The 21,517-nt window shown below is 39.2% G+C and overlaps 1 protein-coding gene across 2 annotated transcripts in view; it reads right to left on the minus strand.

Moving 5' to 3' along the window:
• Positions 1 to 21,282, minus strand: part of RNGTT (RNA guanylyltransferase and 5'-phosphatase) — a 239,331-nt gene extending 218,049 nt beyond the window's left edge. Inside the window, exons 1-4 of one of the 2 annotated variants that reach the window (XM_081250785.1) lie at positions 21,206 to 21,282; positions 12,720 to 12,829; positions 9,320 to 9,423; positions 9,140 to 9,228 (exon numbers count right to left, since the gene is read on the minus strand). In XM_081250785.1, the coding sequence (XP_081106911.1) occupies positions 9,140 to 9,228; positions 9,320 to 9,423; positions 12,720 to 12,806 (280 nt within the window). In that variant the 5' untranslated portion in view covers positions 12,807 to 12,829; positions 21,206 to 21,282. Of the gene's footprint in view, positions 1 to 9,139; positions 9,229 to 9,319; positions 9,424 to 12,719; positions 12,830 to 20,984 lie in introns of both variants that reach the window. The other variant, XM_081250784.1, reaches the window with a different exon arrangement.
• Positions 21,283 to 21,517: the final 235 nt, after the last annotated feature.

The following is a 21,517-nucleotide window of genomic DNA, read 5'->3' on the forward strand; positions in this document are numbered from 1 at the left end:
TCAGCATATAGTCACTACAGAAGCAGTCTGTGGTGTGGGCAAAATCACTGAGAATGGGTAAGTATCAACAGAACAAGAGAAGATAATTAAGGATAGAATCTGAGGAAAACTAACCTTTCAAGAATAAGTTGGCGGATGGAAGGGCATTAAAAAAGACTAAGAATGAACAATCATGGGGTCAAGAAAACAAAGAGAGTGTGAACATTGGGTCACATTCACCAGGAAAAGAGGAAGTTCCAAGACAGGAGTGTTCAACTGTTTAAATGTCACAAGATGATTAGAACTGAAAGTCACTATTTGTTTAAGACTACAGAGGGAGGACTCCAGATCGCAGTGATGTGAATGAAAATAAATGGATTCAAGTATCAATCTTTTGGAAAGTTGACTGGGAAGGAGAAGGGGAATATAAAACAGAAAGGTGTGGGGTTTTTTTGGAGGGAGGGGTAATATTTTAATATAAGAGGCTTAGGTATATTTACAGGCTGAAAAGGACCTGGTTAAATCACAGAGACTGAAATAGAGAACAATGATATAACTGAAATGAAGTTTCTGAAAAGAGATTAAAAAATAAAGAGATCAGCCTTGAACAGAAAAAGTTACCCCTTAGAAATAATTGCTATAATCATGAAACTCTATAAATTCATCATCTCCAGTGCTTTGTTAAGAAAACGTGCCTCAAAAGTTACACAAAGATGTCAACTGTAAATAGACTTTTTTATTCAACATAATCTTAACCCAACATGTAAATTTCCTTTCTACTTTATATTTGAGACCAATTTAAGCAACAAATACTCTAAAAATGTTTCTCATCTACACCACTACTATTTTTGCATCTAATTTTTACTCTAGCAAGATTAACTAAATATTTTTACGAATAGGAAGTGTAACAATAATTGCCAATTAAGTGATTAAGTTATGCGATGATATGCAATTTAAGAAAGTACCAGTGCTCATTATTCAACATAGTTTTGGAAGTTTTAGCCACAGCAATCAGAGAAGAACAAGAAATAAAAGGAATCCAAATTGGAAAAGAAGAAGTAAAGCTGTCATTGTTTGCAGATGACATGATACTATAATACACAGAGAATCCTAAAGATGCTACCAAAAAACTACTAGAGCGAATCAATGAATTTGGTAAAGTAGCAGGATACAAAATTAATGCACAGAAATCACTTGCATTCCTATACACTAACAATGAAAAATCTGAAAGAGAAATTAAGGAAACACTCCCATTTACCATTGCAACAAAAAGAATAAATACCTAGGAATAAACCTACCTAAGGAGACAAAAGACCTGTATGCAGAAAACTATAAGACTCTGATGAAAGAAATTAAAGAGGATACAAAGAAATGGAGAGAAATATCATGCTTTTGGATTGGAAGAATCAACATTGTGAAAATGACTATACTACCCAAAGCAATCTACAGATTCCATGCAATCCCTATCAAACTACCAATGGCATTTTTCACAGAACTAGGACAAAAAATTTCACAATTTGTATGGAAACACAAAAGACCCTGAATAGCCAAAGCAATCTCGAGAAAGTAAAACAGAGCTGGAGCAATCAGGTTCTCTGACTTCAGACTATACTACAAAGTTACACTAATCAAGACAATATGGTACTGGCACAAAAACAGAAATATAGATCAATGGATCAGGATAGAAAACCCAGGGATAAACCCATGCCCATATGGTCACCTGATCTTTGATAAAGGAGGCAAGAATATACAATGGGCGGGCTTCCCTGGTGGCACAGTGGTTGAGAGTCCGCCTGCCGATGCAGGGGACACGGGTTCGTGCCCCGGTCTGGGAGGATCCCGCATGCCGAGGAGCGGCTGGGCCCGTGAGCCATGGCCGCTGGGCCTGTGCGTCCGGAGCCTGTGCTCCGCAACGGGAGAGGCCACAGCAGTGAGAGGCCTGCGTACCGCAAAAAAAAAAAAAAAAAAAAGAATATACCATGGGCCACAACTACTGAGCCCACGAGCCACAACTACTGAAGCCCACGCACCTAGAGCCCATGTTCCACAACAAGAGAAGCCACTGCAGTGAGAAGCCCGCGCACCACAACGAAGAGTCGCCCGTGCTCTCCGCAATTAGAGAAAGCCCACGCGCAGCAACAAAGACCCAATGCAGCCAAAAATAAATCAATCAACTAATTTAAAAAAAGAACTTATTATGTGCCAAGTTATTTTAAATATTTTTATTTAATCAAAAGAAATGTTTTTTTACCAAAATACACATGTGCTACTCATGAAAATATATATTCACAAATCTGGCCCATGTATTTATAATTAGAAACACCTAAAGTAATTAGAGGCATTAGTTAAGCTACACATCTATTATACGTAGTCCACCATTTACCAAGAAATCAGCCATTTCTCTTTTAACACAAAACAGACTTTTTTATTTCTCCAGTCCACAAAATTCTTACCCTCAAGTCATTTCTGTACATGCAAACAAATGCACTATAGCTCCATAATCTCTTATTTGTAATTAAAATTTCAAAAAAGCTCTAAAAAAGTTAAGATTTTTGGTAGATTATTTGGGGACAAAACCTGACCTGAACTGATATGTTATTTATAGTCTATTTTTCTCACTTAGTGTGAATGAATATTCATATATTTAACTGCAGAAATGCTCTCTACACCCAGATTATCTCTAATACTATTTTCCACCAGGCTCCTTAGAGAAAAAACTGGTTCCAGGTTTGGAAAACACGTTGCACCAGAAAACAAGGAAACCATCAAAGACTGATAGGGTGCTATCAAAAGGATACAGAAATCAACTTGAAGGGGCTCCCATTGGCCTAGGATGGAGCAATTTGGGCATAAGAATAAATACTGACTGCAACTGATTTAAATACATCAACTGTATAAAGATTCATGAGTTCATACAGATACTCCAAGAAAAAAAAGTAATCAGTTACCACTGGAGAATGGTAAGATACCAATTCATTATTCCGGAAATTAAGAAATAAGAGAATCAGATGCTTAACTTGTCTTTCCATTACAAACTGCATTTCAGGATAATCAAATTGAGAATAGTTCTTTACTAAAGAAGAATTCCAGCTAATCCATGAAGAAATGAGAGAGAATCAGAAAAAAAATCACTGTTTTCCAACTCCTAATTAAATACTGGATGAAGGCAACAACCATCAATGGATAATAAAATCATTAGGTAAAAGACAGATGAAAAAGTCTGTAACAGAGGAAACAAGATGGTGCCACCAGAACCCACTTAATCATCTTTGTACCCCTAAAAGCAGGACCACCAGACATTATGTGCTTCCTGATGTGGTGTGAAAGGAACCATACAATGCCAACTATGAAGTATGTTTGCCAAAATATATAAGTACACCTCTCAATTTAACTACCAGTTTACAGGACATACAGAAGACAAAGGAAAAAGTTAACTAATACTAGAGGAAGCACTCAGGTAGACCCAGATAATGGAATATTTTATAGGACAAATGACGTGGTTTCTCCAGCAAACGATAGCATTAAAAAAGAGAGCAAAAAAAAAATCAAAAAAACAAAAAAAAAAATCAAAAAAACAAAAAAACAAACAAACAAAAAAAAAACAAAAACAAAAAAAAAAAGGGCTTCCCTGGTGGCGCAGTGGTTGAGAGTCTGCCTGCCGATGCAGGGGACACGGGTTCGTGCCCCGGTCCGGGAAGATCCCACATGCCATGGAGCGGCTGGGCCCGTGAGCCATGGCCGCTGAGCCTGCGCGTCCGGAGCCTGTGCTCCGCAACGGGAGAGACCACAACAGTGAGAGGCCCGCGTACTGCAAAAAAAAAAAAAAAAAAAAAAAGAGAGCAAATCAGAGAGATTTAAGAGACATAACAACAAAATGCAACATGTGGACACTATTGGAAACTGGTTTGAAAATCTAACTTAAAAAGGCATTTTTTCTATAATTGAGGAAACCTGAAAATGGACTAGGCTTTAGATGACCTTAAGGAATTTCTCATTATTCTCTTTGGTACAACTGCATGGTGATTATATAAAAACCCAAAATCCTTATCAGTTAGAGATGCATACTGAAACACTTTTAAGTGAAATGACATGGTATCTGTGATCTAATTTAAAATACTCAGAAAAAAATTTGTTGGGGGAGGAGAGGAAAAATGAAAAAAAAACAGCAAAATGATAATTATTGAAGCTGAATAATGGATACATGAGGTGTCATTTCACTATTCTCCCTATTTTTGGTATGACTGAAAATTTCTACAATAAAGAAAAATTAGGGGGTACTATCTCCAGGGCAGGTAACATATGGTAAGAATTGGAAACATATGACCCCCGCAGGTTTCAGATAAGGGATTATGAAGCTGTAGTTCTTCCTAAACATCAGAAAACATCTGAGGCTTCTGTGTTTCAAGACCTTTTCATTTCCACTAAGTCTACAGTATTATCCCACAACCAGGCTAACTGTATGAACTGACGGTAAAATGATGATTTAAAAAAAAGAGTAGCTTTGAAAATAAATCTGGGTCTAACTTTTGTCATGTCACAAATGTCTACTGTTGATCACAAGTATACTTCAGCAAGAATGTGCGCAAGGCTGATGAAGATTCCATCTCTGATACTAAAACACAATTAAAATATTATAAAAGCAGACCAATATTTTGATCCTAAGAACACAAACTTGATTCTTTATTCTTTTTGTTTGAAAAGGTGCTACCAGAAACCAGCTCTAAGACCAGTTTCTGTTGTTGTCTTCAGAGTATTACAATAAATAATTGCCACTACAATGCTCCAAAACTGGACAGGCCCAAAGCAAATGTTTCCACTTCAATCCTCATGAAGAGAACCCCTACCAGTGATATAAAACAAATAATATATAGTAACATATAATATATTGTAGCACAGTTCTATAATTTTTTTATAACCCATGAAACACTCAATTTAGAAAATTTCCCCATCAGTTCTTCTAAGAATACAACCAGACAATTTATAACAAGGGTTGACTTGGGAGTATTAATCTTCCTGAAATCAGGATATCTGATTCCAGATGTTAAGTGTTCTTGAAGTTCTTCTTGAATTCTTCTTCTTTACCCCTACAATGGCTTCTCTCGGATGAAAAAAGTTGTTTTTAATTGTTCAAATAAAGGTCTCAATGCTATTTTAAGCTGTGTATGTTCTAGTTGTACCCTAAATATGTGTGTATTTGTTACATATATTCATGTGAATGTGTAAATATATACACATATACATATCACAATACCATGTCATATAGTCCCATATTATTGTTCTTCTGTTAAATAAATTGCATACTGTACAATATAAATGATCTGCTTCTATCAGAGGTGTAAGCTGTTTCCAGTTTTTTAATTACAAATGAAGATGTGATTAAATTTCTTTCTCATAAATTTTTATGTCCATCTCTGACTACTTCCTTTAAATAAATTCTTAAATGTGGCCTTGACAAGTCAAAGTGTGTGAACACTTTTAAGGATCTGGAGAAATATCACCAAATTGGCCCTCCAGAGAGGGTGTACCAATTAACACTCAAATTAATAATGTATAAGTACATCCACTTTATCCAAAGCTTGACATTATGATTCTTTTTTAATCTTTGCCAATTTGATGGGGGAAGGTAACGACATATATTTTAATTTGTATCTCTTGTTAACAAGTGAGAATGAAAATTTTTTTCATGTTTCTTGGCTATTTGTAATTCATTTCTTATAAATTTCATTTTCATTGTTTTCCATATTTTTCTATGGAGGAATGCCTCTTTTGCCTGCTGGGTTATAAAATCTTTTTGTATATAAGAATATTAACTTTTATCTGTCATATATGCTTCAAATATTGCTCCCAATTAGTCAAATATCTTTTTGCTGTTTCTGTTGTGTTTTATAATACAGAATTTATTTTTCATTTTTATGTGGTCACTCTAGAAACCAGTGTAGCAATTAATTAGAGATTTGGACTTTGAAGTAAGAAACCGGACTACAAACCTGGCTTAACCACTTATCAGATGTGTTACCATGGAAAAACTATACTTAATTTCTCTGAGATTCAGTTTTCTTATCTGTAAAATACGGATACTGCCACATACTACACAGAGTTGTTATGAGGATTACATTCATTCATTCCTTCATTCATTCATTCAGAGTTTCCCACCAAGTCTGCCAGGCAAATAATAAGCATTCATTAATTCCAGCTGTTACTATTACCAATGATAGACATTTTAATTTTTTTTTTTTTTTTTTTTTTGCCGTACGTGGGCCTCTCACTGCTGTGGCCTCTCCCGTTGGGGAGCACAGGCTCCGGACGCGCAGGCTCAGCGGCCATGGCTCACAGGCCCAGCCGCTCCGCGTCATGTGGGATCCTCCCGGACCGGGGCACGAACCCGTGTCCCCTGCATCGGCAGGCGGACTCTCAACCACTGCACCACCAGGGAAGCCCCAGACATTTTAATTTTTGACAGCAGTTTTCAAATTTAAGTGTACATAAAAATCACCTAAGACCCTTGTTTTAAAAACAATTAGATCCCTAGGCTTCATTCCCAGAGGTTTTGATCATACAAGTCCAGTACAGGGCCCTAAAGCATGCACTTCTAATAAACATCCTCAGGTGATTCCGATGCAGGTGGTCTAGGAACACGGCTTAAAAAATAACTGTTTATGGATTCTGCCTTTGATGATAAACTCAGAATACCCTTTCTTAGCTCAGAGTTAAATAAGTACTGACCTATATTTCTCCTATATTATTATGGGTCCTTTCAAAAATATTTGATCCATCTAAAATATAATTTATTATACAGTTGGCTAACTGTCTCATAACTATTTGTTGAATAATCACATCTTCCCTCTCTGATGTGAAGAACATCTCTACCACTAGGAAACCACTGTAGTTTCCATTGCTTTACCATATGCTTGGATAACTGGTAAGGAAAATCCCCTTGTTACTTTTGTCTTTCAAAATTTTCTTGCTCATAATTTCACCTGTTTGATTTGCCAAACAATTGTAAACATTAAAAATTGGAAATTGGGCTTCCCTGGTGGTGCAGTGGTTGAGAGTCCACCTGCCGATGCAGGGGACACGGGTTCGTGCCCCAGTCTGGGAAGATCCCACATGCCGTGGAGCGGCTGGGCCCGTGAGCCATGGCCGCTGAGCCTGCGCGTCCGGAGCCTGTGCGCCGCAACGGGAGAGGCCACAACAGTGAGAGGCCCGCGTACCGCAAAAAAAAAAAACTGGAAATTAATTTGGAAACAGTGAATCTCCATTTCTTCAAGTCTTTTAACAACCAAGTACAATTTTCTTAATTTAGAACTCCTACATTTCTTAATAACTTTATTCCTTGGTGTTTTGTACTTTACAGAAGACAAGGAGTTTAGAGTGTGAACTCTAAACTTTACTTGGATCTGATCTAAGCTGTAACCCTTAGATCTTATCTTAGGATCTGATCTAAGCTGTAACCCTTACTAGTTATGTGAATGACCTTAAGTCACTTAACCTTCCCAAGCCTCAGTTTCTTATCATAAAATGGGGGGTGACAATAACATCTACCTAATAGTATTGAGAAGAAAATGAGACAATGAATGTAAAATGATTTACAGAGTGACTAGCAGAGAGAAATGTTCAATAAATGTTAGCCAATATTATTAATAGTAAGATTAATGAGACCATTCTCTAACTATACTTTCTAACTAGTTATTGCTTGTTCGCAGGAAAGTTGCTGATGTTTTCCTATTTATCTGAACTTTCCTACTATTCCTAAAATTTTTTCAGTTAATTCTCTGAATAGGGACAATAGTAGCTGCTTATAATTTTAAAAAAGAAGAAATCACAAAAGAAAATATATTAACAACAAAAGCTTTTAAATATTACCAAAAAACTTAAAAGGCAAATGAATTGGAAAAAACTTCCAATAGTACATATAAGTTAATTTATGGCATCTAACTATCAGGCGAAAAAATTATTCAACATACTGTGCTGAAACAAATGACTGACTATATAGAAAACATTTAGATTGGATCCTCAATTCAAACCATATGCCAATATAAATAGCAGAAGGAACAAAGAACCAAAACTAAAAATCACAAACCTTAAAAGTTCTAGAAGACCACTCCTGGCAACATTTTTCGTAATAGCAAAAAGAACTGAAAATAACCCAAATGTCACTTTAAGTAATTATCATTTCAAGAAAATTTACTCATTTGTTACATTTATGTTTATTGGCTTCCTTCCCCCGCTTCCCCAATCCCCTTTTTTGTTTTCTCCCTGAGCTGTTCCAAGAGCCTGTACCTAGCAAAGAGTAGCAATCAATAAATATTTGCTGAAAGAACTGTCCATCATAGGAAAGTGGATAAACTATAATACATCCATACAATGGAATACTACACAGCAGCAAATACACAACAGTTACATACATCACCATGGATCACTCCCAGAAACACAATACTGAGTGAAAAAAGAAAGGTTCAGAATGATACATACAATATAAAATTCAAAGTTATAAAAAATAAATATACATATAGTGTTTAAGTTTAAGATACAGTTTCCCAACAGTACAACTGAAGAGGGGCAATTAGGGCTTTATCATGAAAAATTTTTTAATTACAAAAATACATTTATTTTGGGACTTCCCTAGTGGCACAGTAGCCAATGCAGGGGATATGGGTTCGATCCCTGGTCTGGGAGGACCCCACATGCCGTGGAGCAACTAAGCCCATGCGCCACAACTACTGAGCCTGCGCTCTAGAGCCCGCGAGTCACAACTACTGAGCCCATGTGTCACAACTACTGAAGCTCGTGAGCCTAGAGCCCGTGCTCTGCAACAAGAGAAGCCACCACAATGAGAAGCCCGCGCACCACAGTGAAGTGTAGCCCCGGCTCGCCACAACCAGGGAAAGCCCACACACAGCAACGAAGACCCAATGCAGCCAAAAATAATGAACAAAGAAAATTAATTAATTTTTTAAAAAGAAAATTTTAAAAATTCTTAAAAAGAAATACATTTATTTTATAGTTCACAAAAGTTAGTCTACTACTTTGGTAAACGCTTCTTGGTGATGTCTTAAAAAAGAAAAAAAAAACTTCCATATCAACTCACTTGTAAAAAAGAAAATGGAAACCCAGTCACAAAAGAAAATATTCAACATTGGTAAAGTGAAGCCAAACATACCTATAAGTTCAGGCGGGTTTCTTTCATTAAACCGCTCACATAGACGAATAAATGTCTCAGTATTCTCCGTTGTAGGGCACTCACCATGTCTAGTAATACAGAAACATTTTTTTTTTTAAGAAGAGATTACAAATTTCAGCAGAAGGTTTAAATATTAAGGAATCTTAATACATGACTTACCCTTTACACTGAAGTTTTATATATTTGATTCCTTCTTTTTCTATGTCATTTCTGTCATAGAATCTTGAAGTATTTGTCAGGTCCACCAACAAGCCCATTTTAACCTTAAAAAAGAAAGAAAGAAAAAAGGACAGATTTACTGGTAACTGAATTTGTACCAAATCAAACTGACTAAATGGCAGTATTCCAGGCCAGTTTATTCAACTACACTAAGGGAGATTTTAGGTTCACTCTGCCAATGAACTATTAATAACAATGAAAGTATCACTTATCCAAGTCTCATTCAAGACATAGAACTTAGGCACTAAATAAAATAAATGAACCCCCAAACTAATGATGAAACAAGAACATAAGCAAAACAGACTCCACTTCAACATTACAAAAGTGTACCTAAAAAAGCAAAACACTAGGGGCTTCCCTGGTGGCGCAAGTGGTTGAGAGTCCGCCTGCCGATGCAGGGGACACGGGTTCGTGCCCCAGTCTGGGAGGATCCCACATGCCGCGGAGCGGCTGCGCCCGTGAGCCATGGCCGCTGAGCCTGCGCGTCCGGAGCCTGTGCGCCGCAACGGGAGAGGCCGCAACAGTGAGAAGCCCGCGTACCGCAAAAAAAAAAAAAAAAAAAATTAAAAAAAAAAAAAAAAAAAAAAAGCAAACACTGATGTAGTTTTCTGCATCTGGCACTCCACCTATGATATCCTAGACAAGAAGCTAGAACAGGGATATATCATTTATCTGAAACACACCCCAACCAAAGCTCCAGGCACACAATAACCCAGCACTCCGAGCAGTCATCACTACAGCACGTTAGGCAGTTAAATTCTCAAGTGAGTACACAGGGCAAAGAGTGCGTATAGTCAAAATTCCCTTGTAAATCCCTTAAATAATCAATAAAGAACAGTACACATGGCCGTATTTGTGCATCTCATTCCTCAGCCAGTTTTTCTTCCTGTATTGGAACAAAAATCATTATTTCTTCTGTTGAGCAGTAACTGAAGTAGTTGGCTTGTGTTAGGGGGCCACAGGTTTGAAAAATCTTGAACAACCAGAATCATATTCAGCCTTGAAAGATATGCACACTGGAACTGAGCCAAGTAAAAGAACAGTGAATCCAAACATCTTCCACCTCATTCTGAAGTATATACTCTCTGAGAAGAATGGCAAGAGAAACAACCTGTACTTTTTAAACTGTTATTTTTCTGTCTTTTGTTGTTACTGCTTTTATTGAGTACCTATTGTTGCGTTTGCCTAAAGGAGACTGGTCTACATGATAATTCAACTCCATTGTTATGGGGGGCGGGGGGGAATAGCAAAAACATTTAAATTTCAAACATCACAAAACAGACAAAATTGTGCACTTCTAAAATATAACTAGCTGCCTTAATGTGCTCTATGGATTTCTCCAGATTTCTTAGCTCATGTATGGATAACAGACAGCTCTTCCAGTCAAGCACCCTCTCACTTCCCCAGGAAATGTAGTTTTTACGGCATTTTTTGTAGTATCTGCACCCCTGGGCCCACTTCTCTTCCCACATAGGCTTCTTCAGTGATCTTAATTCCTTCAGAGGATATATATTGCCAAATGCAAAGATTTAGATGCCATACTACAGCTTTTCACTAGTTAGAATTAGAACCCATTTTGTTTGCCTTCAGGTCCAAAATAAGAAGTGAATGAAAAGTGGGGATGAGCAAGAAAATATGAATTTTCTAACTACATACGAATACTTCAGAAACCAAGAAACTGTACTGCATGACTTAGCTGCCCTGAGCCCATATATATGTATGTGTGTAAATGTGTGTCTGTGTGTGTGATGTGTCTGTGTGAATAATGTGTTTGGGTGTGTATGTGTCCGTCTGTATACACATATACTCATAAATATTATTATATATACATAATTATTTTTCCTTATAGATTCCCAATCCATGAAATAAGGATAATTATAGTATCCACCTCATACAGTTGTTGTGAGATTTAAATGAAGTCCTTACTCTGTGCCAAGCACTATTCTGTGTGCTTTAAATGCACTAACTTTATTTGCAAGTGAGAAAACTAAAACATGAGGAGATTATGTAACTTGACCACAAAGCTTAAGTGGCAAACCAGAAATCAAGCCCAGGCTAATTGGTGCTAAGCCCAAGCTCTTACACTCTACCTAGGAAATAGTTAATGCTCTATAAATGTTACCTATGACTTTCAAAATGTATATTAATAATGAAGATAAAAATTAAAAGTTTACAAGTAAGCTAAAATAAAAGATATAAACAAATAACGACCCAAAACTACACCGAGAATAGGGATGAGTAACAGGTTATCAAAAACTAAGTGGCATCTTTACCATCCCATAATAAGAGACTTGCACATAATGGGTACCAATATTTGTTGAATGTACTGAGAGAGCATACAATAACAGACCACCAAGAGTCTAAAACAGAAGAGAACAATGGTTGGTGTTATGGGTTGAATTATGCCCCCTAAAAACATATATTCAAGACCTAACTTCCGGTACCTAATGTATAGATTCATGGTGGTAGTTACAGAACTATTCCTTCTCCACAAAGGAACTCCCTCATGCTACCCCTTTACCGTCAGACCCTCTTCCCATCCCCATCCCTGTAGTCTGGCACCTGCTAACTTATTCTCTATCTCGGTAGAGAAGAGATACTTCTGTTTATAGAACTCTATGTACTATTTTTGCAACTTCCTCTGAGTCAGTTAATTATTTCAAAATAAAAGTTTATTTTAAAAAGCCACCTGCAGGGGCTTCCCTGGTGGCGCAGTGGTTAAGAATCCACCTGCCAAGGCAGGGGACATGGGTTCGAGCCCTGGTCCGGGAAGATCCCACATGCCGCGGAGCCACTAAGCCCGTGCACCACAACTACTGAGCCTGCACTCTAGAGCCTGCAAGCCACAACTACTGAGCCCGTATGCCACATCTGCTGAAGCCCGCGTGCCTAGAGCCTGTGCTCCACAACGAGAGAAGCCACTGCAATGAGAAGCCCACGCACCACAACAAAGAGTAGCCCCCGCTCACCGCAACTAGAGAAAGCCCACGTACAGCAACAAAGACCCAATTCATCCCTAAATTAATTAATTAATTAATTAATTTTAAAAAAATAAAAAGCCACCTGTAGAACAAGAAAGGAATAAAGTATGTTAAATCAATATCAAAAATGTTTTGTTTTGGGCTTCCCTGGTGGCGCAGTGGCTGAGAGTCCGCCTGCCGATGCGGGGGACACAGGTTTGTGCCCCGGTCCGGGAAGAACCCACATGCCGCAGAGCGGCTGGGCCTGTGAGCCCTGGCCGCTGAGCCTGCACGTCCGGAGCCTGTGCAGGCCACAACAGTGAGAGGCCCGCGTACCGCAAAGAAAGAAGAAGAAGAAAAAAAAATGTTTTGTTTCTTACCTTCAGACTCTTCAGATAATTTGAAAGCATGCTGGGATGGAACCGATTTTCTTCAGCAACTTGACTGTCATATCTTGGTCCTAACATTGTCTTCAGAGGTAAAAATCTTCCTAAATAACATGAAGATAGGTAATAATTTTCAATAATGAAAATGTTCCAGGTTAAAACTCTATAATTAGCAATTCTCAAAACCACTTTCTAACAGTGTTTTAAATGGAATTTAAAAGAGTATTCATGAAATACTCTCAACCTACACTATATTTTCAAAAGGCACTGCCTTGGAACTTTTAAAGACAACATAAATTCTAGAAATTGATAATCAAATATAATAGCAAAAGAAAAAATTACCAGTGAATGGAACTTCCACAAAGACTCTTAAGTTCTAAACCACTACATTAAAAAGTTATTGCCTTAAAAGCTTTAAAGATATAGCACTAGAAAACTGATAATGAAGTGAATTAAATCAATTCTTTGAAACTCCTATCATACTTTTTTTATATGAAATTGGAACCTTCTCCATCTTATAACCTTATCCTACATCTCAGGAGAAGGATCATGCTGAGAAGCATACTAACCAAAATCACACTCCAAATATATCAGTGATTCTAATTTCAGCAAGACTGACTGACTTTTGGCCTTTTTTTTCCTGAATCACCGTATAAACACAAGGGAAGTCATCTTCTAAAATCACCTATTTTAGCTGATTTATATTATAAAATCAGTAAGAATAAATATCTACCTAAAACAATATCTAAGTGAAGTCTTAACATCTGTCCAGAGGCTTTAAACAAAATTCATAAAAACATCATTTTTTTCTATTTTTATTTTCTACAGAACCAATCAAGATCAACAGTAACCTCCATGTTGCTAAGTCCAGTGGTCAACTCTCAGTTCTCAAATAATTGATCATTTTTTAATTCAAGAGGGAGCTCTTGAATCGCTTTTTTCACGTGGCTTCCAGGATACTACATCCTCCTGTTTTCCTCCCCTCTCTCTGGCCTCTCCTTCTCAGCCTGCTTTACTGGCTCCTCTTTATCTCCCTGGCCCCTCTATGTTTTGTCCCAGGGCTCTGTCCTTGCACCTCCTTTCTAACTACATTCACTACCTTGGTGTCTCATCTAGTCTCACAGCTTTAAAAGCCATCGGTGTTGCTAATGACGGACAAATGTGTATCTCCAGGCCAAACCACTCCCTTAACTCTAGAATCAAATATCAAATTGCCTACCTGACTTAGTCTCTACTTGATGTCTAAAAGACATCTGAGACTTGATATCCAAATCTGAGCTCTCAATCTTCAAACTCCTCTCATGGTCTTCCCCATCTCAGCAAATGGTAACACCATTTTTTTAGTAGCTCAGGCCAAAACCTTTGGCGTTATCCTTGACCCCTCTCTTTCTTACACACCCCACACCCAATCCATCACCAAATCCTATGAGATCTCTCTTCAGAATATATCCAGGATCTGACCACTTCTCACCACTTCTACCATCATCTCACCTAGATTATTATGCTTCATTTAGTTTATTTAACAGATATTTAATGAGTGCCTATTATGTACCAGGCATTATTCTAGGTGCACAGACTATATAAGTGAAAAGAAAAAAACAAACAGATAAAAATCCCTGCCCTCGTGAAGCCTATATTCTATCAGGTAAAGATAAACCACAAACAACGAACATAATAAATAATAATATGGTACGTTAGAAGTTTCATCCCACTAGACCTCTCTCCTTCTCACTGCCGTCTCAGAGGTCCAATTCTCTTTCCTCTACATACCCTTAACCTCCGTGCTCCTCCCCAGCTGCTCAGTCACACTCTCCTGAGAAAAACCCAGACCTCGATAAACCCAACCACGTGATTTCTTTGCGCCTACACCTACACAGCTCAAGCCTCCTAGAGAAAATCTCAGAGCACAGCAGAAGGGTGACAATATAAATCATAATCATCAATCTCAAAGGCAATCCTACATTTCACATCTTTTCCTCATTCATAAAATATAACAAGCTCCCCTACCCCCTTCTCAACTGATGGCTTTGTGTTATAGTGTACTGAAAAGAAAAAGGAGAAGGAAGCAACTTTATATGTTTAACACATACCAAACAATGTTTAAAACATTTTACATAGATTTATTCATTTACTCCTAACATAAACATGTGTAATGTTATTATCCCCATTTTACAGATGAGGAAACCAAGGCAAGAGAGATTAAGTGACTTGCCCACTGTCACACTTCTAGTAAATGAGAGAACAGTGATCCAAACCCAGGTGACCTGGTCGTAGGGTCCATGGAAATAATTGCTGTTCAACAATGCCTCTCCACCACCAGGTAGAAACATGCCTCACCTTTGCAGTTATAAACCTTTCTGTATCTGAGTCCATTTTCTCTTTCATCCCCTGTCCTTACTCCCATTAAAGGCAAATGCCCTCACTTCTGCTCTGGATTCTTTCCATTTTGCACTCACAAGGACCATCAATCAACTCTTCCTCCCTTCCATGTTGCTACCAACTTTTCTAGTATCTTAACATCTCAGCAGCATCTCATACATCTGGCAACTCCTTCCTTCTTGAAAAATTCTCTTGTCTTCCATATCACCATACTCCTTTAGTTTCTACCACCCACCTAACACCACCCCCAATTTCTAGCCATTCTCTCTCAACTTCTTTGTTCCCTCTACCCAATTTCTTTTTTTTCTTTTTCTTTTTCTTTTTTTTTTTAGTTGCAGCACGTGGGATCTCTGTTGCGGCACGCAGGATCTTTGCTGCAGCACGTGGGATCTTTAGCTGTGGCACGTGGGATCTTTAGCTGTGGCATGCAAACTCTTAGTTGCGGCATGTGGGATCTAGTTCCCTGACCAGGGATCAAACACGGGGCCCATGCACTGGGAGCACAGAGTCTTAGCCACTGGACCACCAGGGAAGTCCCTACCCAACTTCTAAAGAGCAGGTTTTGGTAAGGGGGGTTCCATCCTGGGCCTTGTCTTCTATTCTTTCTACATTCTCTGCCTGAAAGGTATTTTCCACTGCCATGGCAGGAACAATGCTATGTGTTCATCAAACTCCATTTACTTTCCTATTTCACGGCACGCAGGAAGACTACATTTCTCAGCTTCTCTTGTAATTTGGTGAGGGCCATATGACTGGACTCTGACCAATGGGATATGGGCAGGAGTGAGATATAACACCACCCCAAGAGCACCCACTCCTGCTCTTCCCCTTCCATGGCAACCTGCAGGTCATATGTTTAAGAGGACAGCATCACAAGATAGGAAGAGCCCAGAGAGTCACCACTTGGAGAAGAGTTGCCCAGGAAAGCTGCCTGATACACAAGGCATTGTGATATGAGCAAGAAATAAACATAGTATGTTGACTGGAACCCCTGAGTTTGGGGAGTTGTTTGTCAGAGAAACTAGCATTACTTATCCTGACTAATCAAATACCATGACTTTAAATATTGTCTGTATGCCGATGATCCTTAAATGTACATGTCCAACTCAAACTTGTTTGAATTCCAAACCATATATCCAACTGTGTACTCAACATCTCTACCTGAGCAATCTGGATCTTTTTTTTTTTTTTAACATCTTTATTGGAGTATAATTGCTTTACAATGGTGTGTTAGTTTCTACTGTATAACAAAGTGAATCAGCTAGTATACATATATCCCCATATCCCCTCCCTCTTGCGTCTCCCTCCCACCCTCCCTATCCCACCCCTCTAGGTGGTCACAAAGCACCGACCTGATCTCCCTGTACTATGCAGCTGCTTCCCATTAGCTATCTATTTTACATTTGGTCGTGTATATATGTCCATGCCACTCTCTCACTTCGTCCCAGCTTACCCTTCCCCCTCCCCGTGTCCTCAAGTCCATTCTCTACATCTGCGCCTTTATTCCTGTCCTGCCCCTAGGTTCTTCAGAACCATTTTTTTTTTTAGATTCCATATATATGTGTTAGCATACAGTATTTGTTTTTCTTTTTCTGACTTACTTCACTCTGTATGACAGACTCTAGGTCCATCCTCCTCACTACAAATAACTCAATTTCATTTCTTTTTATGGTTGAGTAATATTCCATTGTATGTATGTGCCACATCTTCTTTATCCATTCATCTGTTGATGGACACATAGCTTGCTTCTGTGTCCTGGCTATTGTAAAGAGTGCTGCAATGAACACTGTGGAACATGTCTCTTTATGAATTATGGTTTTGTCAGGGTATATGCCCAGTAGTGAGATTGCTGGGTCATATGGTAGTTCTATTTTTAGTTTTTTAAGGAACCTCCATACTGTTCTCCATAGTGGCTGTATCAATTTACATTCCCACTAACAGTGCAAGGGGTTCCCTTTTCTCCACACCCTCTCCAGCATTTAAGCAATCAGGATTTTAATACTTCTTCCAACCTGCTTTCCCCCCCAATAAGCCCTAATGGTACCAATCATCCCACTGCATAAGCAGAAACTTGGGACTAAGTTTTGACGCTCTTTATCTCATTCTAAATCCAACACCAAGTCCCGTCTATCTTCCCTCTTTAATATCTCTCAAATCAGCCTACTACTCTTCGACTCTCCTTCTAAACCATCACCATTATCTTTCACTTGAACTACCATGACAAGTTCCTAACTAACCTCCCCACTTCCATCCTTGTCTCTTTCATTAAACACAGAGCAATCAAAGTAAGCTTCTTTAAACTGAAGTCAAATCATCTGACCCCAATGCTTAAGAAATGGCAATGGTTTGCCAGGGCACTGTGAATGTATATAAATATTAAAACCCCTTATCACACCCTAAGCCTATACGATCTGGCTCATACTCTCCACCCTCACATCCATATCCTCACTTTCATTCTGAGATCTCTCCATCATCATCCTATCCCAACAGAAGCCCTTCAAAAAAACAAAAAATCAAAAAACAAAAGCACCGCTCTATCTAGCAAACTTCTATTTATTCATGTTAATTCATATATACCTCCCTCTGGGAAGCCTTCCCTGATCCCCTTCTTCTTCCCTAACATCAAGGTTTATTATCTCTAGTATCCCATAATATTCTGTAATAGAGTCACTATTGACCTTGTTAAAACAGAACTGTGTTTTAAAATGATGGTTTGCTACTCACAAAATTGTGTGCTCTTTAAGGTGGGGGACTGTATCTTAATTATCTCCCGAGTCCCAAAAACCAGCACAAAGTATATACAAATATTTGCTAAGTAAAATGTCTTCAAAGTCATCACTATTGTCATAAGACTGAATCATATTTATAGTCCCCCAGTTAGTTCCCAGGAGGTTCTTTATACATAGTACATACAACATAATTTTATGTTGAATAATCAGAAGTTTGTTTTCTTCAAAGTGTTCACCTGAAATCTATCACTCAGAAGCAGGAAAAAAGAATTCTTCAGAAATAAAGCTTGGCCCTATCTCCAGGTACTCACTCTCTCACTAGAAGTCTGGTTTAATTAGAGAAGGTGACTTCAGAGTGGGACAAATTACTATTTATAATTAGTACCATCTTCTTTCTGATTCGGAAAAATTATGAACTTCTAGTACTAATAAGATTCATCCTAATGTTTACAATGAGAAAATTTAAGCAGTCATAACACATTTTCCTAAATATGCAAAATATCAAAGAAATTATAAAATAAGCATAAATTACTTTTCTAATCAGAAAAAAAGAGGAAGAAAATAGGAGGTAGAAACTGGGAATGTGAATGATTCCTTATTTTTCTCTAACGCTTGCAAGAATATAGCTAGCATTTCTTATTCTACCACTATAAAACACTGCCAACCCTACATCATCTAAAATACACAATGTGTCATGAACACTTCTAGGACAGAAATGTTAGAGAGATCAAATTTTAAGGAAATTCAGAAAGACTTATCAAGAATTTTATGTTGTATTCACCTTACTTTCTAATAAGGATCACAAGCCAAAGCAGAACTGATTACCAGTAAAGATCCAGTTTGGGTGTCAGGAGGCCTGGGGTTCTGTTCAGGGCCCGCAACTGCTCAGATTAGGTGAGCTTAGTGACTCACTGATCACAGTAATTAAGAGTTTAGGTTTTGAGGGTTGAAATACTGTAATACAATAAAAAAGGAAAACTTTTTATTCCTGACCCTTCATCTCCAGGAGAAGGAGAAAAAAAAAAGCACAAAACTCTATTTCTTACAGAAGTATTAAGCTGCCTGGAGCTTAGCACCTTATCTGCTGCTGTCCGCAGCAGTCAGTACCACATTTGCCCCATGCATCTAGGAAAAAGTCAGTATTCTGATATTTGTCATTGCCATCTGCAGATTATATTAAAATTCTGATTTTAAAACTGTTTTTCTAATTCCAAATAAAAAATATTCACTGGGACAAGACCTTCTTTATGATTTTGTTTTTCTCACAAATCAGTGTAGCAGGTAACTCTAATGAAAGGATCCAGGAAACATGCTCCAGGTTAAAAAAGAAGCTAGACATCTAAGTTTAGAGGTTTCCTCATAACTCCACAGAGAAAGCCACATGTAAAAAGAAAGGATTCAACACTAAATTAGAGATGGCAAGGGAAAAAAAGTCAAAATGTCTGAAGAGTGAGATGAATTGTAATCAATTCATCTGAAGAAAGTACAATGACTATCAAGCACAAGTGAAAATACCTATAAAAATGGTTAGAATGTAAAAAAAAAAAATTATTCATTTTTGTTAAGGAAAACCATTTCCTCACCCCAAGGCTTGCTTAGATTATCTTTTATCCATCATTTATGTGGCTTTATTGACTGAGGATTTTATATAAAATGTGAAGAAAAGCTGACAAACTAGAAGAACCAGAAAACCTGAACTAAAAAATGACTAGAGAATCTTCTCTTCCAACAACTTAAAATAACTAGGCTGGGACTTCCCTTGTGGAGCAGTAGTTAAGAATTCACCTGCTTGGGCTTCCCTGGTGGTGCAGTGTTTGAGAGTCCGCCTGCCGATGCAGGGGACACGGGTTCGTGCCCCGGTCCGGGAAGATCCCACATGCCGCGGAGCGACTAGGCCCGAGAGCCACAACTACTGACCCCGCGCACCTGGAGCCTGTGCTCCGCAACGAGAGGGGCCGCGATAGTGAGAGGCCCGTGCACCGCGATGAAGAGTGGCCCCCGCTTGCCACAACTAGAGAAAGCCCTCGCACAGAAATGAAGACCCAACACAGCCATAAATAAATAAATATATAGATAGATAGATAGCCAAGCATTTGAAGCCCTTTAAAAAAAAATGTTATGACTTGGAAAAGAGTTTGGCGGTTTTTTAAAAGGTTAAACTTACACCCACCATGCGATGCATTCCTCTCCTATAGATTTACACAGGGGAAATGAAAGCATATGTCCATACAAAGAACTGCACATGAATATTCATAGCAAGTTAGTATGCAACAGCCAAAAACTGGAAACAACCCAAAGGACCATCAAGAAGTGAATGGACAAACTAATTTAAACTGGCGTATCCGTAACAGTGGAATACTACTCGGCAGTAAAAAGGGATGGGCTATTGATATGTACAAGCACAGCGTGAAAATCTCAAAATAATAATGCTGAGTTAAAGAAGTCAGAGACCTCCCCCCCCAAAAAAGAGTATGTTTCCATTTATTTTAAAAATTATACAAAATGCAAACTAAATCTATAGTGACAGAAAGCAAATCACTGGTTGCCTGAGGGAGGCAGGGATTACAAAGGGCAGGAGGAAACCTGGAGTGGTAATGATTGTGTTTACTACCTTGATTGTGTTTCACAGGGTGTGTGTGCGCGCCTGTGGTCCAAATTTATCAAACTGTACACTTTCAAACTGTACACCTTAAAGTCTGTTGTGTCAAACTCAAAGACGAAAAAGTCCTCAATTAAGAATCATTTAAAAAACAAAACAAAAACCTCCAGTCTCAGTGTGGATGAATTTCACCGCTGAAATTCACACCGATGAATGTCCCTCCCTTTAGCCTTCCTCCCAAAACCGACACTTGTCCCTTCCCCTTCCGAGAACCCTCAAAGGTTTACAAAACTCCTAAGCTTCAAAGTATTATTACCCACTGGGTTCTTGGGTTCTCGGCTCCTGCCACACAAAGCTCCTATCTACCTTCCCGTTCGCAATATTTAGCCTTACTAAAGAGTGACAAGTGCCCCCACTCCCTCCAGTCCAGGTTCCCAAACACTCATCCACGAAGCTTCATCCTGAAACACCACTACCGAAAGCTGCGCCCCCCTCAGCCCACCCCCGGACCCGCCGGTGCGCGGGGACTCGAACACCCCCCGTCCCGGTTACCTGCCACCGGCTGGCCGCGCCGCGGACAGTTTAGCCACCGCGGGGGAATCTTGTTGTGAGCCATGTCTTGGGGCCGTGCACAGCCGCCCCCTCCACCAACGCTCGCCGCGCCGCCGCCGCCGCCGCCTCCTCGCGCTCCGCTCTGCTCCCGAGGTCCGAGGTACCCGAATCCCGGCCGGCGTCCGAACCCCAACCGGCGTCCGAACCCCAACCGCCCGTACCTGGGTAATGTCAGCAGCGGCGCGCCACTTCCATTCAGGCTGAACTCTAAGCGAGCCCACAATGCACCGCTACTTCCGCCCCAAAAGCCCCACCCCCTTCTTTCCGAGGTCAGAGGTGAAGAGAGACGCTGGCGGACGGATGGGAAGGAGTTAAGGCCAAGGCGAATGGGAGGGGCGGGTCTTCCCTCGCCCCGCCCCTCCCCTCCCCGCCCTGCCCAGACCCAAAGCGTTCTCAGGGCGGCTTTGCACATGCGCAGTTGCCGTAGTATTGGGAACCAGGAGTGGCACTTATATTCATTTCCCATAGACTGA

Source organism: Mesoplodon bidens, assembly GCF_964165515.1.
Source record: "Mesoplodon bidens genome assembly, chromosome: 12".
In the NCBI taxonomy this organism is placed as follows: Eukaryota; Metazoa; Chordata; class Mammalia; order Artiodactyla; family Ziphiidae; genus Mesoplodon; species Mesoplodon bidens.